We start from the raw sequence: 13,462 nt of genomic DNA on the forward strand, positions 1-13,462 counted from the left end.
AAATGGTGATGCCCTCAATGGTAACAGGAAAGGTAGGAAGCAAGAAGAGTTTAGGAAGAAAGGTTCAGTTTTAGAGGTTTAAAATGTCTATGGGATATTAATTTCAAAATGTCCAACAAGCATTTGGAGATATAAGACTAGAACTAGATAAACAGATCCAAGAATCATCTTCATAGAGATGATCGTTGAATCTGTGAGAGCTCATGAGACCACCAAGTGAAATAGTATGGAAAGAGAAGAGATTCCAACAGAACCCATGGGATACCCATGACTAGGAGGCATGACTTGAATGAAAGCATCCAGTAAAGGAGACTAAGAAGCAGAAGCAGTAGACAGCAGGATCACGAAGATCTAGAAAGATGAGAACATCAAGGAGAACAGTGTGATTGACAATGTCAGATACAGCACAGGCCATTAAACATCAAGACTAAGAAAAGGCCATTAGATTTGCTAAGAAATCACTGGTAATTTGGGAGAGAAAGGGCAGCTTCAGTTAAATTAAATTTGCAGACATTATGTAAATTGCTGAGAGTAAAGAACAGAGTAAGAAGAAAGGAAATAGAGGCACTTTGTGTGCTCTTCTCAAGAAGTTTACTCACAAAAGACATTAGAGGGATGGATGGAACCAGTGAGGGTTTTCTGAAGATGGGGAATGTTTGTAGGCAGCAAGAAGCAGCCAGTAGTTACAATACTTCAGGCCACTAAACTATTTGTACTCCTTCAAGTTCTAGTTCTCATCTTGGCATTTACAGCCCTTTACAATCTGACTCCAAAATACCTTTCCAGGTTTATTGCATACTGTTTCCCTTCACAAACTCCATTCCAATTGGCTATATCCTGAATTAAGTATTTGCACAGGCTTGTCCCCCAAAGCTTCCTTATCTTCATCTCAGAATTCCTAGCTTCCTTCAAACTGTAGTTTGTATATCCTATCCTACAAGAAGCCTTTTTTTGAACATCCCAGATGCTAGTTAATGCTCTCTCCCTCCTCAAATTATCTACTAATCTGACAGCTATATATTCCTCACTACCCCCTACTCCTCAAGTAAAATATAAGCTCCTTGAAGGAAGTCCACTAGACCCTCAGTAAGGTGTAACTCTGATTAGATTATTTGCAATAGGGTACAGAATGGGTGAATCTTCAAAAGCATCTATCTGATAAGTGTTATTCTGAGAAAAGGCAAGAAGCCTTAATTACGAGTCTAGGAAACAGGACAAATCAAGTTTACAATGTGAGCCATGAAAACTACTAAACAGAACACAAAGGACTGAGAATGTCAATTACAGCAAGATGGAAGGCAAGCAAGGCGAGTCTTGCAATGAACCATGTATCTGCATTAATATCACACACCTCTGTGGCTTCCTAGATTGAAGAAGGGCAGCTAGGTAGCACCATGGATAGAGTGCTGGGCCTGGAATCAGGAAGATCTGAGTACAAATCTGGCCTCATACACTTACAGGCTGTGTGATCCTGGGCAAGTCACTTAATCTGGTTTGCCTCTGTTTGCTCATCTGTAAAAATGAACTGGAGTCAAGCCACTCCAGTATCTTTGCCAGGAAAACTCCTAAAGGGGTCACCAAAGAGTCAGACATGACTGAAAAATAACTAAATAAGACTGAAATAATAATACCTCTTTACTCTCATGTTATCAGCATGGAAGAAGTATTGGAGAAGAATTATTTCAAGGAAGAAACAAAAAAGAGGAAGCAGAATTGTAGATATAGAGCTGTGAATGTGACACAAAGAGAAGGAAGAAAAAAACAGGAATAGTTACAGTTAAAGCTTTTGCCCTAGGGGGGACAAAATTATCTGGAGCCTGGCAGATATGATCAGGTAAGGGAAAGAGAAAACAAACTGTCTGCATGTAAGTCAAACCTAATATAAGAAGCCTAAGAAGAATCCTCAAAAAGACAAAATGCAGTTCTTAAACACCAGTGTGACTTCATTAAAAATGTACAATACCAGACTAACCTTATTGTTTTTTTGACAGGAATGTCCCAGGGTGGCAACACAGGAACCTCTGAAGAATTAAAGGTCTGAGTCACCCAAAGTGCAACAAAGAAGCACATGGTGAACTTGAGTCAATTCTAAAATGAAGGAATGATGGGCCAAAAATGGAGCATACCTTAGAAAAGCCAGAATTTTTTTTCTTGAGCCTTGAAAACCTGACACTGTCCTGAATGGACTACTTCAACAACCTCCTAACTGATCTCTCCTCTCCAATTCATTCTCTGCACAGCTATCAAATTGATTATCCTAAAGTACAAATCTGACTGTATTACTCACCTGATCAAGAGGCTTCAGTGGCTTCCCACTGTAGGATATTTGTGTTAGGAAATTTAAAAAATTTCCCCTACCACCCAAAATTGCTTTTTATTCATTTTGTGAATATACTGTATCCTCCCAATAGAGTGTTGTTTCTTTTCTATCTCAATTTTTAGCACCTAGTATGTGCTGCATGATACATAATAAATACTTCTTGATTGCCTGATAAAGATGTGAGTTATGCAGACACAGAACTGGTTGAAAGGAATGGTTCCAAAGTAAGACCAACCTCAACTAACGAACAGATGTCAGCTTGAATGCACTAACGGAATGCCCTAGGATTCCGTCTATGGTTCTATGCAGCTCAACATTTTAAATAATGAATTGACTGAACCTGTTGAAGGTACACTTGTCAAATGTGCTGGGAGGAATAGCTAATACAATGAATAATGGATAGATATAAAAAAAATCTTGACAGGTCACAATAATGGACAACATTTAATAGGGATAAATATAAAATTGTAATCCTGTGTTCACAAAAATCAACTTTGAAAATTGAGGATGAAAAGGGTAAGGCTAAATAATAGTTAATAAAATCTGGAGGTTTTTTGGACTGAAAGCTCAGTGAACCAAGAGTGTGATATGAATTGCAACCAAAAAAGCTAATGTTCTCCACTGAGGCACTGAAATGCTCCTATCAGAAGTATTTCTAACGACAGCTCTCTCAGGACATATTGGCAGTACATGTGATCAGTTCAGAGTGCAATATTTTAGAAAGACACTTAGAAAATAAAGTGTACCAAAGACTATTACCATCAACTACAAAGCATTATTTTAAATAATTATAAATTAAGCATCCAGTTTATTATGCGAAATGCTAAAGTAGTAAGAATTAAAATCAGAGGTTGGGAAAATCTGATATGCAAAACAGAATGATAATTTTGTTTACCCTGGGTGTTACATTGACTTGACCTTAACTGTAGTACCAATGCATTAAATATGTTATCCCACGTATAAAAAGATAAGGTTTACTAAACTGAGACAATAAAATATTAAAGACAGCATTTATTTTAGTCAAAAGAATTTATTAGAAAATATTATACACTACATAATTTGTTTAAGATAGTACTGTTTTAGTAGGTAGCACTCCAGCCATATGCTACAAACAACTTAACACAGACCCTGGGGCAGCCACTGTGATCCCGACAAGACATTCAAGCAACAGGCACAGTGATCATTTCAAAGAGTGTAACGGGACAACTCAGTAATTAGCAGAAAGGTACACAAAACTTTTATAATTCCAAAAATTAATGGTCACTGTATCTTTAGTTTCTAAAAATAATTTTCTTCAAAATCTTGGGAACTTTTTGGCCCAGAACACTTGCTAATAAACACTATTACATGTAGTTGTATTTAGACCAAAATTATAAAGTTGAAGTCTTAATACCAAAAGGAATCAGGAACTAATGGTGATGGGGAATGCACATCAGATATGTGCAATGCAAATTTAAATTTCTGGGAAAATAAAGGACATATAAGGCAATAGATTTTGTTAAAAATATACATCATGCATTTTCTGATAAATTCTTAAATATTTCCAAGAAAACAAGAAAAAGTTTACTCATCGCTTTCTAATTTATAAGACGTTCTTAATTAGGAATTACAGACACAGCAGAGCTCCAATGTAACCACTGCCCCAACTAGAGAATGGCAGCTATCCTTATTGCTTCCCAGCAGGGTACAAAAAAAAACCAAACCGAAACAAAAACCCTCCTACCCTAAACCTAAATTTTATATCCTTACATACCTGCCCTTCTGTTACGCCCTTTTATAGGTTTGCAAGAGTCGTCTGGCAAAGAGACTCAAACATATAAAGCAAGAGAGAGGGAAAATGTTATAGAAATAACTCCAAAAACTCCTCGAAGGAAAATGCAGGAAAATACGCACAGCGTGTGATTAATCAGCATAGGCATAGCAATTTGCTACAAATTTCTTCAAAGTGCTAACCAGTTTTAGTTCAAAATAGATTGAAAGTTCACACAACTGCTGCCACAGGTCAAAACTCAATTGGGGGAGAAAAAGGGTATTGTGGGAATCTTAAGACATGGTTTGAATGTGCTTTAGGGAAGGAAAGAAAAAAATCAGTATCAAACTCCACATCCTATTACATTTTAGTTATGATGAGCTTTTAAACAAACAAACAAACAAAAAAATCAGAAGAATGATAAAACAAAGCTATCCAAAAAAATAATACAAAGGTCATTATTTTTCAATGCCTCAGGATTTTCCTATTAAAATCTGACAAGGATGGCATAGCATTAATTAGATCCTACATTTCAAATAACTGTGCCTACCAAAGCCTACCAGGCACATATATACACCTAAAATTGAAGAAATGGAAAACCTTTACTCTAAAGACAGCATAGTAATAAGCTATATTACTCAATCTGAAGAATTTAGCAAATAAAAGGATCAAATTAAACTCAATGAAATACAATCTTGCCTTAGAATATAAGACTGTTTGTATAAATACCATTTATAAAGTTTGATTTCTACCCAAAGTTGTTCTTGGCTGGAAGTGAAGGGAAATTTTGTACTATACCAGTATCATTCTTTAAAGAAAGGAAAGAAAACTTGCCTTTTAAGCCAGTATTTTCAAATCAGAAGGTTTTATACCATTTTCTAAAATAATAGGTCTATTGTTCCAAAAAACATTATTAAAACTGTACTATTCTCTTCCCTTACCACAAAACAAAGTTTCATGCCTAGGACTTTACAATATGTCTAAGTATTTCACTCACTGTGAAACACTTTAAAAAATTCCACAAGAATGACAATAACACCATTTCTTGACCTGTGTAAGCCAAGCTACCAAAAAGTAAATTTACATTATACCCTATTTCCAAGTAAAAGGTCAACACAAAAGTCCTACACATAACTATAGATCTCAGGTGGCATAATCTGCTGCTTCTGGCCAGTACAGGATGTGAATAAAGAGTGCACGATTTCTAAAGTGTTCTCTGGATTGTCCTTCCAAGTGCAGTCAGAGACAATGGACTGCTAAAATTTTAGCAATCATAAAATAGTTATGCTATTTCATACTAATAACCCAAAAGTGATGGGGTAAGGGAGAGCACAAAATAAAAACAAGCAGCAAAATCTTTATTTGGTGTTGAGTAGTATCCCAAAAGTTGTGGAGCTGAATAGTACTATTGTTGTCTATGATTTTTCTATCTAAACATTTTCTCTCTTTTGACAGTCATGTGCTTTTTAAAAATGTATATGTATATGTGTATGTGTATGTGTATGTATACACACACACATAAGCAAACATACAATGAATCCAGCAACCTGTCCATCTGATTTAGGGATGGAGAACCTGCGGCCTCAAGGCACACATGGCCCTCTAAGTCCTCAAGTGCAGCCCTGTTACTGAATCCAAACTTCATACAACAAATCCCCTTAATGAAAAGATTTGTTCTGTAAACTTGGACTCAGCCAAAAGGCCGCACCCAAGGACCTAGTAGACTACATATACCCTTGAGGCCACAGGCTCCCCACCCCTAGTCTAGCTAATATTAGAAATATTATCCATGGCAATACATTATTTTAATTTTTACCACAATTAAATGGGGATAGACATAAGGAAGAAAATCCTACCTTAAAATATTTAGGCTTATAGCCTACATGTACATACCTCATCCAAAACCAATGTACTTATTTCTAATTTATGCACTCCATTGTTCAAGTCAAAATGCTGTACATCTTCCAGTATCCACACTATAGCGCCTTCCTAATTAAAATACATTCTCCTTCAAACCTTTTGCTTTCCTTCCAATTTGTTTTTCAAAAAAGAGATAAAGAAGTTGCAGTGCAGAACTCTATTCATTTAGAACAAACCATTATATCCTACATTGAAAAAAAAATTTTTATCAAACCAAATTTCAATCACAGTTGTGTATAATTTTCAGTTAATGGTACATGTTGAAATTGCACTTTGCAGATAATCTTGATAGTGTTCTTAGCATTTGCTATTTCACCCTATTTTTTTTTCAGTCGAAGCAGGTTCTTCTGGGTTTTTCTTTTGGCTCCCCTTCCGCGAATGTTTGTATTTGTCTACATAGGCTTTAACCAGATTTGCCACTTTAGCAGAATTCACTTCTCCACTCTTACTATGACAAACCTACAGCAGGAGTGAGGGGAGGGGGAAAAGATTTTTATTTGTAAAAGGCAGTAACACTAACCTCTGACCTGAACACCTAGAGCCAACCAAGCTTACTGAATAAAAAATGGAAGGTTTCATGAAAAATAAGTGACTCCAAAGTATTATACTTTATAATTTAACTATAACACCCCATATTTATCTAGAAAATTAGCTACAAAAAGGATCTGGCAGATTTTAACACTTGTTTAAATATATTTATTAAACTACAGATGGCTCAATCTTGTATCACATGGAACTACAACAAAGGTATAACTTACTTTATCTACTGCCTTCCGCACAATCTCTTTATATTCTTCCTTGGTAATATCTTTATTTTGGTAAAATGGTTTAATTGCCAATTTTACCTCCTGTGCTGCTTTTTCTTGAATTTGCAATTTCTAATAAGAGAAAAAAAAAATTGGTTCAATTATATATTGCCAACATCACACTTCTAAAAATATATCTCAAAACACAGCAAATTTACAATATTAAAAGTTCTCTTTAAAAATTAGTTTTAACAAATACAATGTTTCTATAGATTCTAAAAAAGCATTAATATTTGCTCATTTTTATTAAGCACTAAAATAACTATCATGTACAAAATAACTTTGAAAGTTCAAGGACAGGAAATTGACATAATTTAACTTTTACATTTTTAGCATCATAGAATTAAGTATGTGTAGCTCTCAACTTGAAACTTGCCTTGTCTGTCTTCGAGCTATCTGCGCTGGCTTCCACTGTAACACTTACTTTGCTTTCTGCCAATTTTACAGCAGCATTAGGAGCTTTGCTGTGACTTGATGATGAAGCATTACCAGAACTTGGTCCCTGAAATGGTCCCATATTTCCAGGGGTTGCTGTTGGAGTAGGCAAACCTGATGTACTCGTGTTATTACCTACATGAGAAGCACTAGGAATACCCTGTTTTAAAGAGTTAACAGTAGTTAATGAATTATTCTTCATGTATTTGACACTTTAAAACTTCTTAAGTTACATAAACATCAACAATATGCTATGTAATACATATTTAATTTTGGAGTCTCATAGAACTTAGAAAATAAGTATCTGAGGACATTTTATTACCTGTATTTAGGACTTCCTGAAGACAAATGAGTAACTTTCTGAAACTAGCTCACAACAACATGTTACATTTAAAATATTCAAAATAATTTTAAAGACGTACCTGCACTGTAGTTTTGTGACAACACTACAACAACTTGGTAAGTTTAAACAACAGTACCTTTCAAGCTAAGATCTTTTAAGAAAATTAACTCATCACATCTATGAGTGAAAATGCCCCCCTTTTTTTAATGATGAAGGAAACGAGGCATCAAGGTCAAATGAATTCAGTAGTCATGAAGATGAAAAAAATCCAATACATTCTGAAACACCAAGTCCTCTGTTCTTCCCACTAAACCATGCTGAATTATTGTCAGATTTCTAAAATTTCTAGAAAGCAGACATTACACTGAATTTTTATATTATAACACAGTATGAACTATTTCATTCTGTACACTTCTACAGAAGCAGGTGCATGAAAATAACAAAAGAGTACTTATTACTATCCACGCAAAAGACACAGGACAATAACTGCAAATTTCTTTTCACCTTCCCCCTTACTTCTACGTGAATATGAAGGACAGACGTTAATGGATAATGAACATATTTTCCTATAGTTTGTCCGAACAAGACAACACAAGCTTCATCACGTTATTTCATCGCCAAATATTTCCCCATAATGTGGAGACAATATTAGAATAAAATATAAAGAATTTAGCCTTCAACTTGATTGCAACTTTTATCAAAATAATTATTTTAAAATGTGATTATCAGAAATCTGTGTAAATAGATTTAAATTTTGGAGTTCATCAATTCATTTTTATATCAAATATTGGGGGAGAGAGGATGGTTGGGATTAGTCAAAATATTTTTTTGTATGTCAAGAAGCTCCTTCTTTGACATCTGACACCATTAGCTAAATTTTGTTTCAAAGAGACTATGCTGATTAATCTGAGCTGCTAAAAAACATACCTGTGATTGCTTTCCATCTGTCTGTGAAGCAATATAGTTGACTTGTTGGGATGGCGGGGGAGGGGGTGGTGGTGGTGGTAATCCCTGAGACACATTGGTAGGAGCAGCTACCTGCATGAGAGGCACTCCTGTATGGAGATGCATGGGTAGCTGAGGATGAATGTTAAATGGATTACGTTGGATGTTCATCAAGGGGGCATGAACACCCACTGGATATGGGAAGATATTCATAGTCTGATGCTGTGCATTCATTTGTTGTTGCATTACATTCATTTGTTGTGGCATCATAGTTATAGGAAGCTGAGTACCATCACCTTGTTGGTTGGTTTGGTCTTTGAGGTTTTGATCTATCAAAAAAAAAAATTTCCTTTTAAAAAATGTCATAAATACATTTTGTTCCACAGATGTATCCCAACACACATACAGTTCCCCCCACCATCACCAAGTACACTCCCAGAAAAAAAGTCATAATAAAGCCTCCCAATTACTTGCAACTGATAAAATTCAAAATTACAACTTCCTTTAGATAGTAAAGAACCACTAAATACTAGATTCAAACCTTACTTTAAAAAAATTAATCAGGAATCTATTAAAGCTGTTAAAGAAATCTAAAGTTTGGTCAATACTGTGACCAATAACAACAAAAATCCTACTAATTTCTGGTACAAGATGATTTTCTGATCCACTTAACAAAAACAAACAAACAATGTTAAGAAACAGTGGTAGTGGCCCATAAATTCCGGATAAGAATCCAACAAATTTATTTATTAGTCAATGGAAATATAAGATTTTATTAGGTTTTAGATTAGAATTCAAAATGGTCAATTCTGATTTTAGCTAAGTGTTTCTCTCACTATATTTCTCACACAAAATACAAAAATGAATATTTACCATAGGTTTCTTAAGGGGAGAGATGATTTCACATTTGCCTGACATTTAATAAATGCTCATTAATTTAATGATTTCAAAACTGAGAAAATATTTTCAACAAATGTCAGCTTGAATATAAGCTCAATCAGAAATATTTTTAGTACACCCATCTGAATAACATACTGTTCAATGAATTCTACAAACTGCTCAAATTCCTGTTGCTTTAAATGACAAATTCTGTAAGAAACAGAATTTGGTATCAAGTTTTGTTGTGCTGATATTGCTTGAATTAAGTAGGCTTTTGAGAAGGCCTGGAAAACATTCTGTTATTCAGAAATTTTTAAAAATAGAATTCGACCTTTATATTACAGTTTAAGTGTTTCCTAAACTATAAATGATGCTCTACTTTAGTTCATTCTCATAAATAAATGTGTAGGGGGAAGAGAAATGATGGTAGATCAAATTTTTAATAATCACCTTCTTTTAAAAACTAAAAAATTATTAGTGAACAAAAAAAATAATAAAATAAACTACCTTGATCAGGTGTTTCCTCTTCTTGCCTCATCCATCCAGACTGTGGGCCTGAAGAACTCCTCCCTCTTCTTGAATAGTAATTCTGTACATCAGCAGGCAAAGTCTTTCTTACAGCCCAACTAGATGCAGAAGTCCACCCTGATCTATCAGCAGGGGTATCAAATGAAAATTCCTGCTCACTTTTACGCCTGTAAGGTTGCTGTTCAATAAACTTTGATGACTCATTCCCTGAACTATTTGAATTCCCTGAGAGGGGTTTTCTGTTTTGCCATCTATTTTCATTCTGTTCAACATGTCCAAAACCTGCTCTGAAGGTGCCTCTGCCCCGGTTGCCTCTGCCCCGGTTGGACATCCAATTGGAACCAAAGTTTTTATTCCAAGATTTCCCTGCATCATCATGTCTATTTTCTTCCCAATGAGAATCTTTAAATTTCTCAGTATTCCTAGTCCTTGGGTCAGGACCTGAATTTATTCTTTCCATTATCCAATCTGGACAATCATTTCTATGTTTGTCAGCAGAACCCTGTTCATCCATACCTGGATTAACCTCATTTTTTTCTTTTTTCAAATTTTCATTCTGTTTGTCTTGTTCATTCTTTCTGTATCTATCATTTCCCCTAGGAAACCTCCAGTTATCATTTGTCCATCTTTCCTTCCACCGTGGAGAGTAACTGTCTCTGTCATTCCTACTGAAGGAGGCCTTATTACTTTTTGTTCTAGATCTTGAACATGATCTAGAACGAGATCTGGACCTAGACCACCTTCTGGCCCTCCTTTCCCTAAGACGATCTCTCCTTTGCCCATCTCTATTATTTTCTCTTTCTCTGCTTCGAGACCTAGATTTTTCTCTTGAGGGGGAGTCTTTTGTTCTTGATTGAGATCGTCTGCTCTCTCTTGAAGTGTCTCTCCTAGGAGAGAGGGACTGAGACTTCCTGCCTTCCTCTCTTTTTGGAGACCAAGACTGAGATCGCTTCCTCTCTCTTGCAACATCCCTCTTTGGAGACCGAGACTGAGAGCGAGATCGCCTCCGACCTCTGGTAATTTCCATTTTGGGAGATTGTGAATGAGATTTTCTGCTTTCTTTTCCAGTGTCTTTTTTAGGAGACCGAGACTGAGATCGTTTCCTTTCCCGTACAATGTCTCTGCTAGGAGACCATGTTGTAGATGGAGAGTGAAATCTAGACCTTCGAGTTCGAGGTTTTTTAGCCTTATCTACTGAAAATGCAGAATTTTCAGTCTCATGAGTAAGCTTTGCACTCTTTTCACTTACAAGATCAGAATCTTTTATTTTATCTTGAGAATTTTCCTCCAGTTTGGTTTCAACACTGACAGTCAGTTCACTTTCAGATTCATTTTGTTCACTGCAAAATGAGTCACATTCCATAGGTATTGTTTCATTATTATCTTCATTAAAATGTTTGGGGAACTGTTCAGTATCTAAGTTAGATAATTCAGTACTTCTGTTCTCTTCAGTAAGAAATTCAGACTTCTCTTCTAAAGACTTGTCTAATTTATCACTGTCTGATGGAAGGTTTTCTTCTAATAAATTTTTACTCTCTTGAACACTTCTAAAATTTTCTTTATTTGAACAAACTGTTGTACATTCTTCATTTCCAGAGCAATCCAGTTCAACAGATTCTGTATGATCAAGCAATTCAATCTTTGGGCTCTCAGGAGTATGATCTTCTCCTGGTAATGCTTCTTCACACTCAAGGGACTCAGCTTCAGAACTCTCTATACACAGTATTTTTGTCTCAGAATCAATATGGCCAAGAATATTAACTTTGAGATTTTCTCTATATTGCTCTTCATTTACCTTTGATTCTGTACTCTCAAATAACTCATCTCTGAGACTAGCACTTACCTGGTGTACATCATCCTCAGATTTTGAATGTGTAAACAATTCATTTTGAGGACTTTCTAGGGGTGCACTTGCCTTTAACTCAAATTCTAAATGTTCAGGTGTTTTAACTGGAGTTTCTATTGGTTCATCTATTTTCTCTGTAACTCTCTTAGAAAGCTCATTTTCTAAATACATAATATCAGCCTCAGTACCCTTGCTCTCAATTTCCTTAATTTCTTCTTCATTTAGCACAGAAGGATCTTGGTTACAGGAATCTGAATATGACTTCTCCACAGTATCTAGTTCTCTTCCACCATGTTTTTCAAATTCCTCACTGTTTGCATATTCAATGAAACTTCCCAAGCCATTAGCAGATTCTTGTTCTATTTCTGTTTGCATGATGATACAAGAATTGCAACTTTCGGTATTTGAGATATATTCTTTATCCAACAGAGGGAGTGTATCAGATTCTACAACTTCTTCATCTGCCGAATCACTAGAAGATGACTTTTCAGGGAGAGATGACGAACTTCGAAGCTTCTTTTTAACTATAGGTGCCTTTCTAGTTCTTCTCTTCGGTTTTCGTTTTGGGACTGGTCTAATTTGCTTCTTTGAATCTGCTGAAGTGGAAACATTTAGAGATGAATTATTGCTACCTGGGGCATCACACTCAGAGTTATTTGAAATTGGTGAATTCTGGGGCTGATTGACAGTTTCAGTTTTCATATTACGTGTAGATCTTCTCCTAGGAGTTGTTTCTGTGGGTTTTCTTCTTGTTCCTCTACTATTTGATGTGCCAGAAGTTTGCTTCTTCTCCTCTCCCCCTTGTGTATGTGCTAGCACATGCTGCTCACAAGATGACCCTAGTAACAAAATTTTAAAAAATTATGTGCATATATATAATAGCATTTATTAAATTATAGATATCTATAACAAATATACCTAACATAATTTACATAAGTTACATAGCACTAGTATTTTTTTAAAGTGAAAGACCTCACTAATAATACAAATTAAAATTTAGAAATATATTCTGCAACCTATTTAGTAATAGTACTCAAATCACTATACGTTCATTAAGCATCATATTTTAGTCCAAGTGCACAGCTATATATGGGAAAACAAATGTTTAGTATGGATCACTGGCTTTATGAGCTATGAAGAAGAGACCATGGGACAACACACAGAAAAAGTTCCAAGTAATTTACTCAAAAGTAATTAAAAGAGGAAATTAATTATGGAGCCCACCACAATTCCAGTTGTATGACCAGTGAAACAATGAAGGCATTCAATATCCTTTGTCAATAAAAAAAAGTAATGGAGGTTGGCTTAAAATTTTGAATTTCAACTTATATTGTTATATTCTTAATGAATTCAATCAGAAGAAGTCTAAAGTCAATCTTTAAATTTCAGAAACAAAATTCACTGTCAAAAAATTCAGTAAGTGACATCTAAGATTCAATGTAACTTACTGGGACTATTTTGTAATGTCTTTCTCTCTCTTTTCCTGTTTCTTTCTTTCTTTCCTTCCCTGGGTCTCCCTATCTTGCCCAGACTGAAGGTACAGTGCCAACTCACAGGCCAGATTCCACTGCTGATCAGCACAGAAGCTTTGAACTTTTCCAACCTGGGTTCATTTGCCTCTCTTTAGGCAGCCTGTTGGGTCCCTCACTCCCGGAGACTCATCATATTGGTGCTGGATTCGGTGCAGACA

The 13,462-nt window shown here is 35.4% G+C and overlaps 1 protein-coding gene across 2 annotated transcripts in view; it reads right to left on the minus strand.

The window, feature by feature from the left end:
• Nucleotides 1–5,755: 5,755 nt before the first annotated feature.
• Nucleotides 5,756–13,462, minus strand: part of SCAF11 (SR-related CTD associated factor 11) — a 96,458-nt gene continuing 88,751 nt past the window's right edge. The window contains exons 11-15 of one of the 2 annotated variants that reach the window (XM_027858964.1): nt 9,906–12,611; nt 8,502–8,848; nt 7,221–7,391; nt 6,749–6,868; nt 5,756–6,449 (exon numbers count right to left, since the gene is read on the minus strand). In XM_027858964.1, coding sequence (XP_027714765.1) covers nt 6,303–6,449; nt 6,749–6,868; nt 7,221–7,391; nt 8,502–8,848; nt 9,906–12,611 — 3,491 coding nt within the window. In that variant the 3' untranslated portion in view covers nt 5,756–6,302. Of the gene's footprint in view, nt 6,450–6,748; nt 6,869–7,172; nt 7,392–8,501; nt 8,849–9,905; nt 12,612–13,462 lie in introns of both variants that reach the window. The other variant, XM_027858963.1, reaches the window with a different exon arrangement.

Source organism: Vombatus ursinus, unplaced genomic scaffold (genome assembly GCF_900497805.2).
Source record: "Vombatus ursinus unplaced genomic scaffold, bare-nosed wombat genome assembly UNPS02013950.1, whole genome shotgun sequence".
NCBI classification, from domain to species: Eukaryota; Metazoa; Chordata; class Mammalia; order Diprotodontia; family Vombatidae; genus Vombatus; species Vombatus ursinus.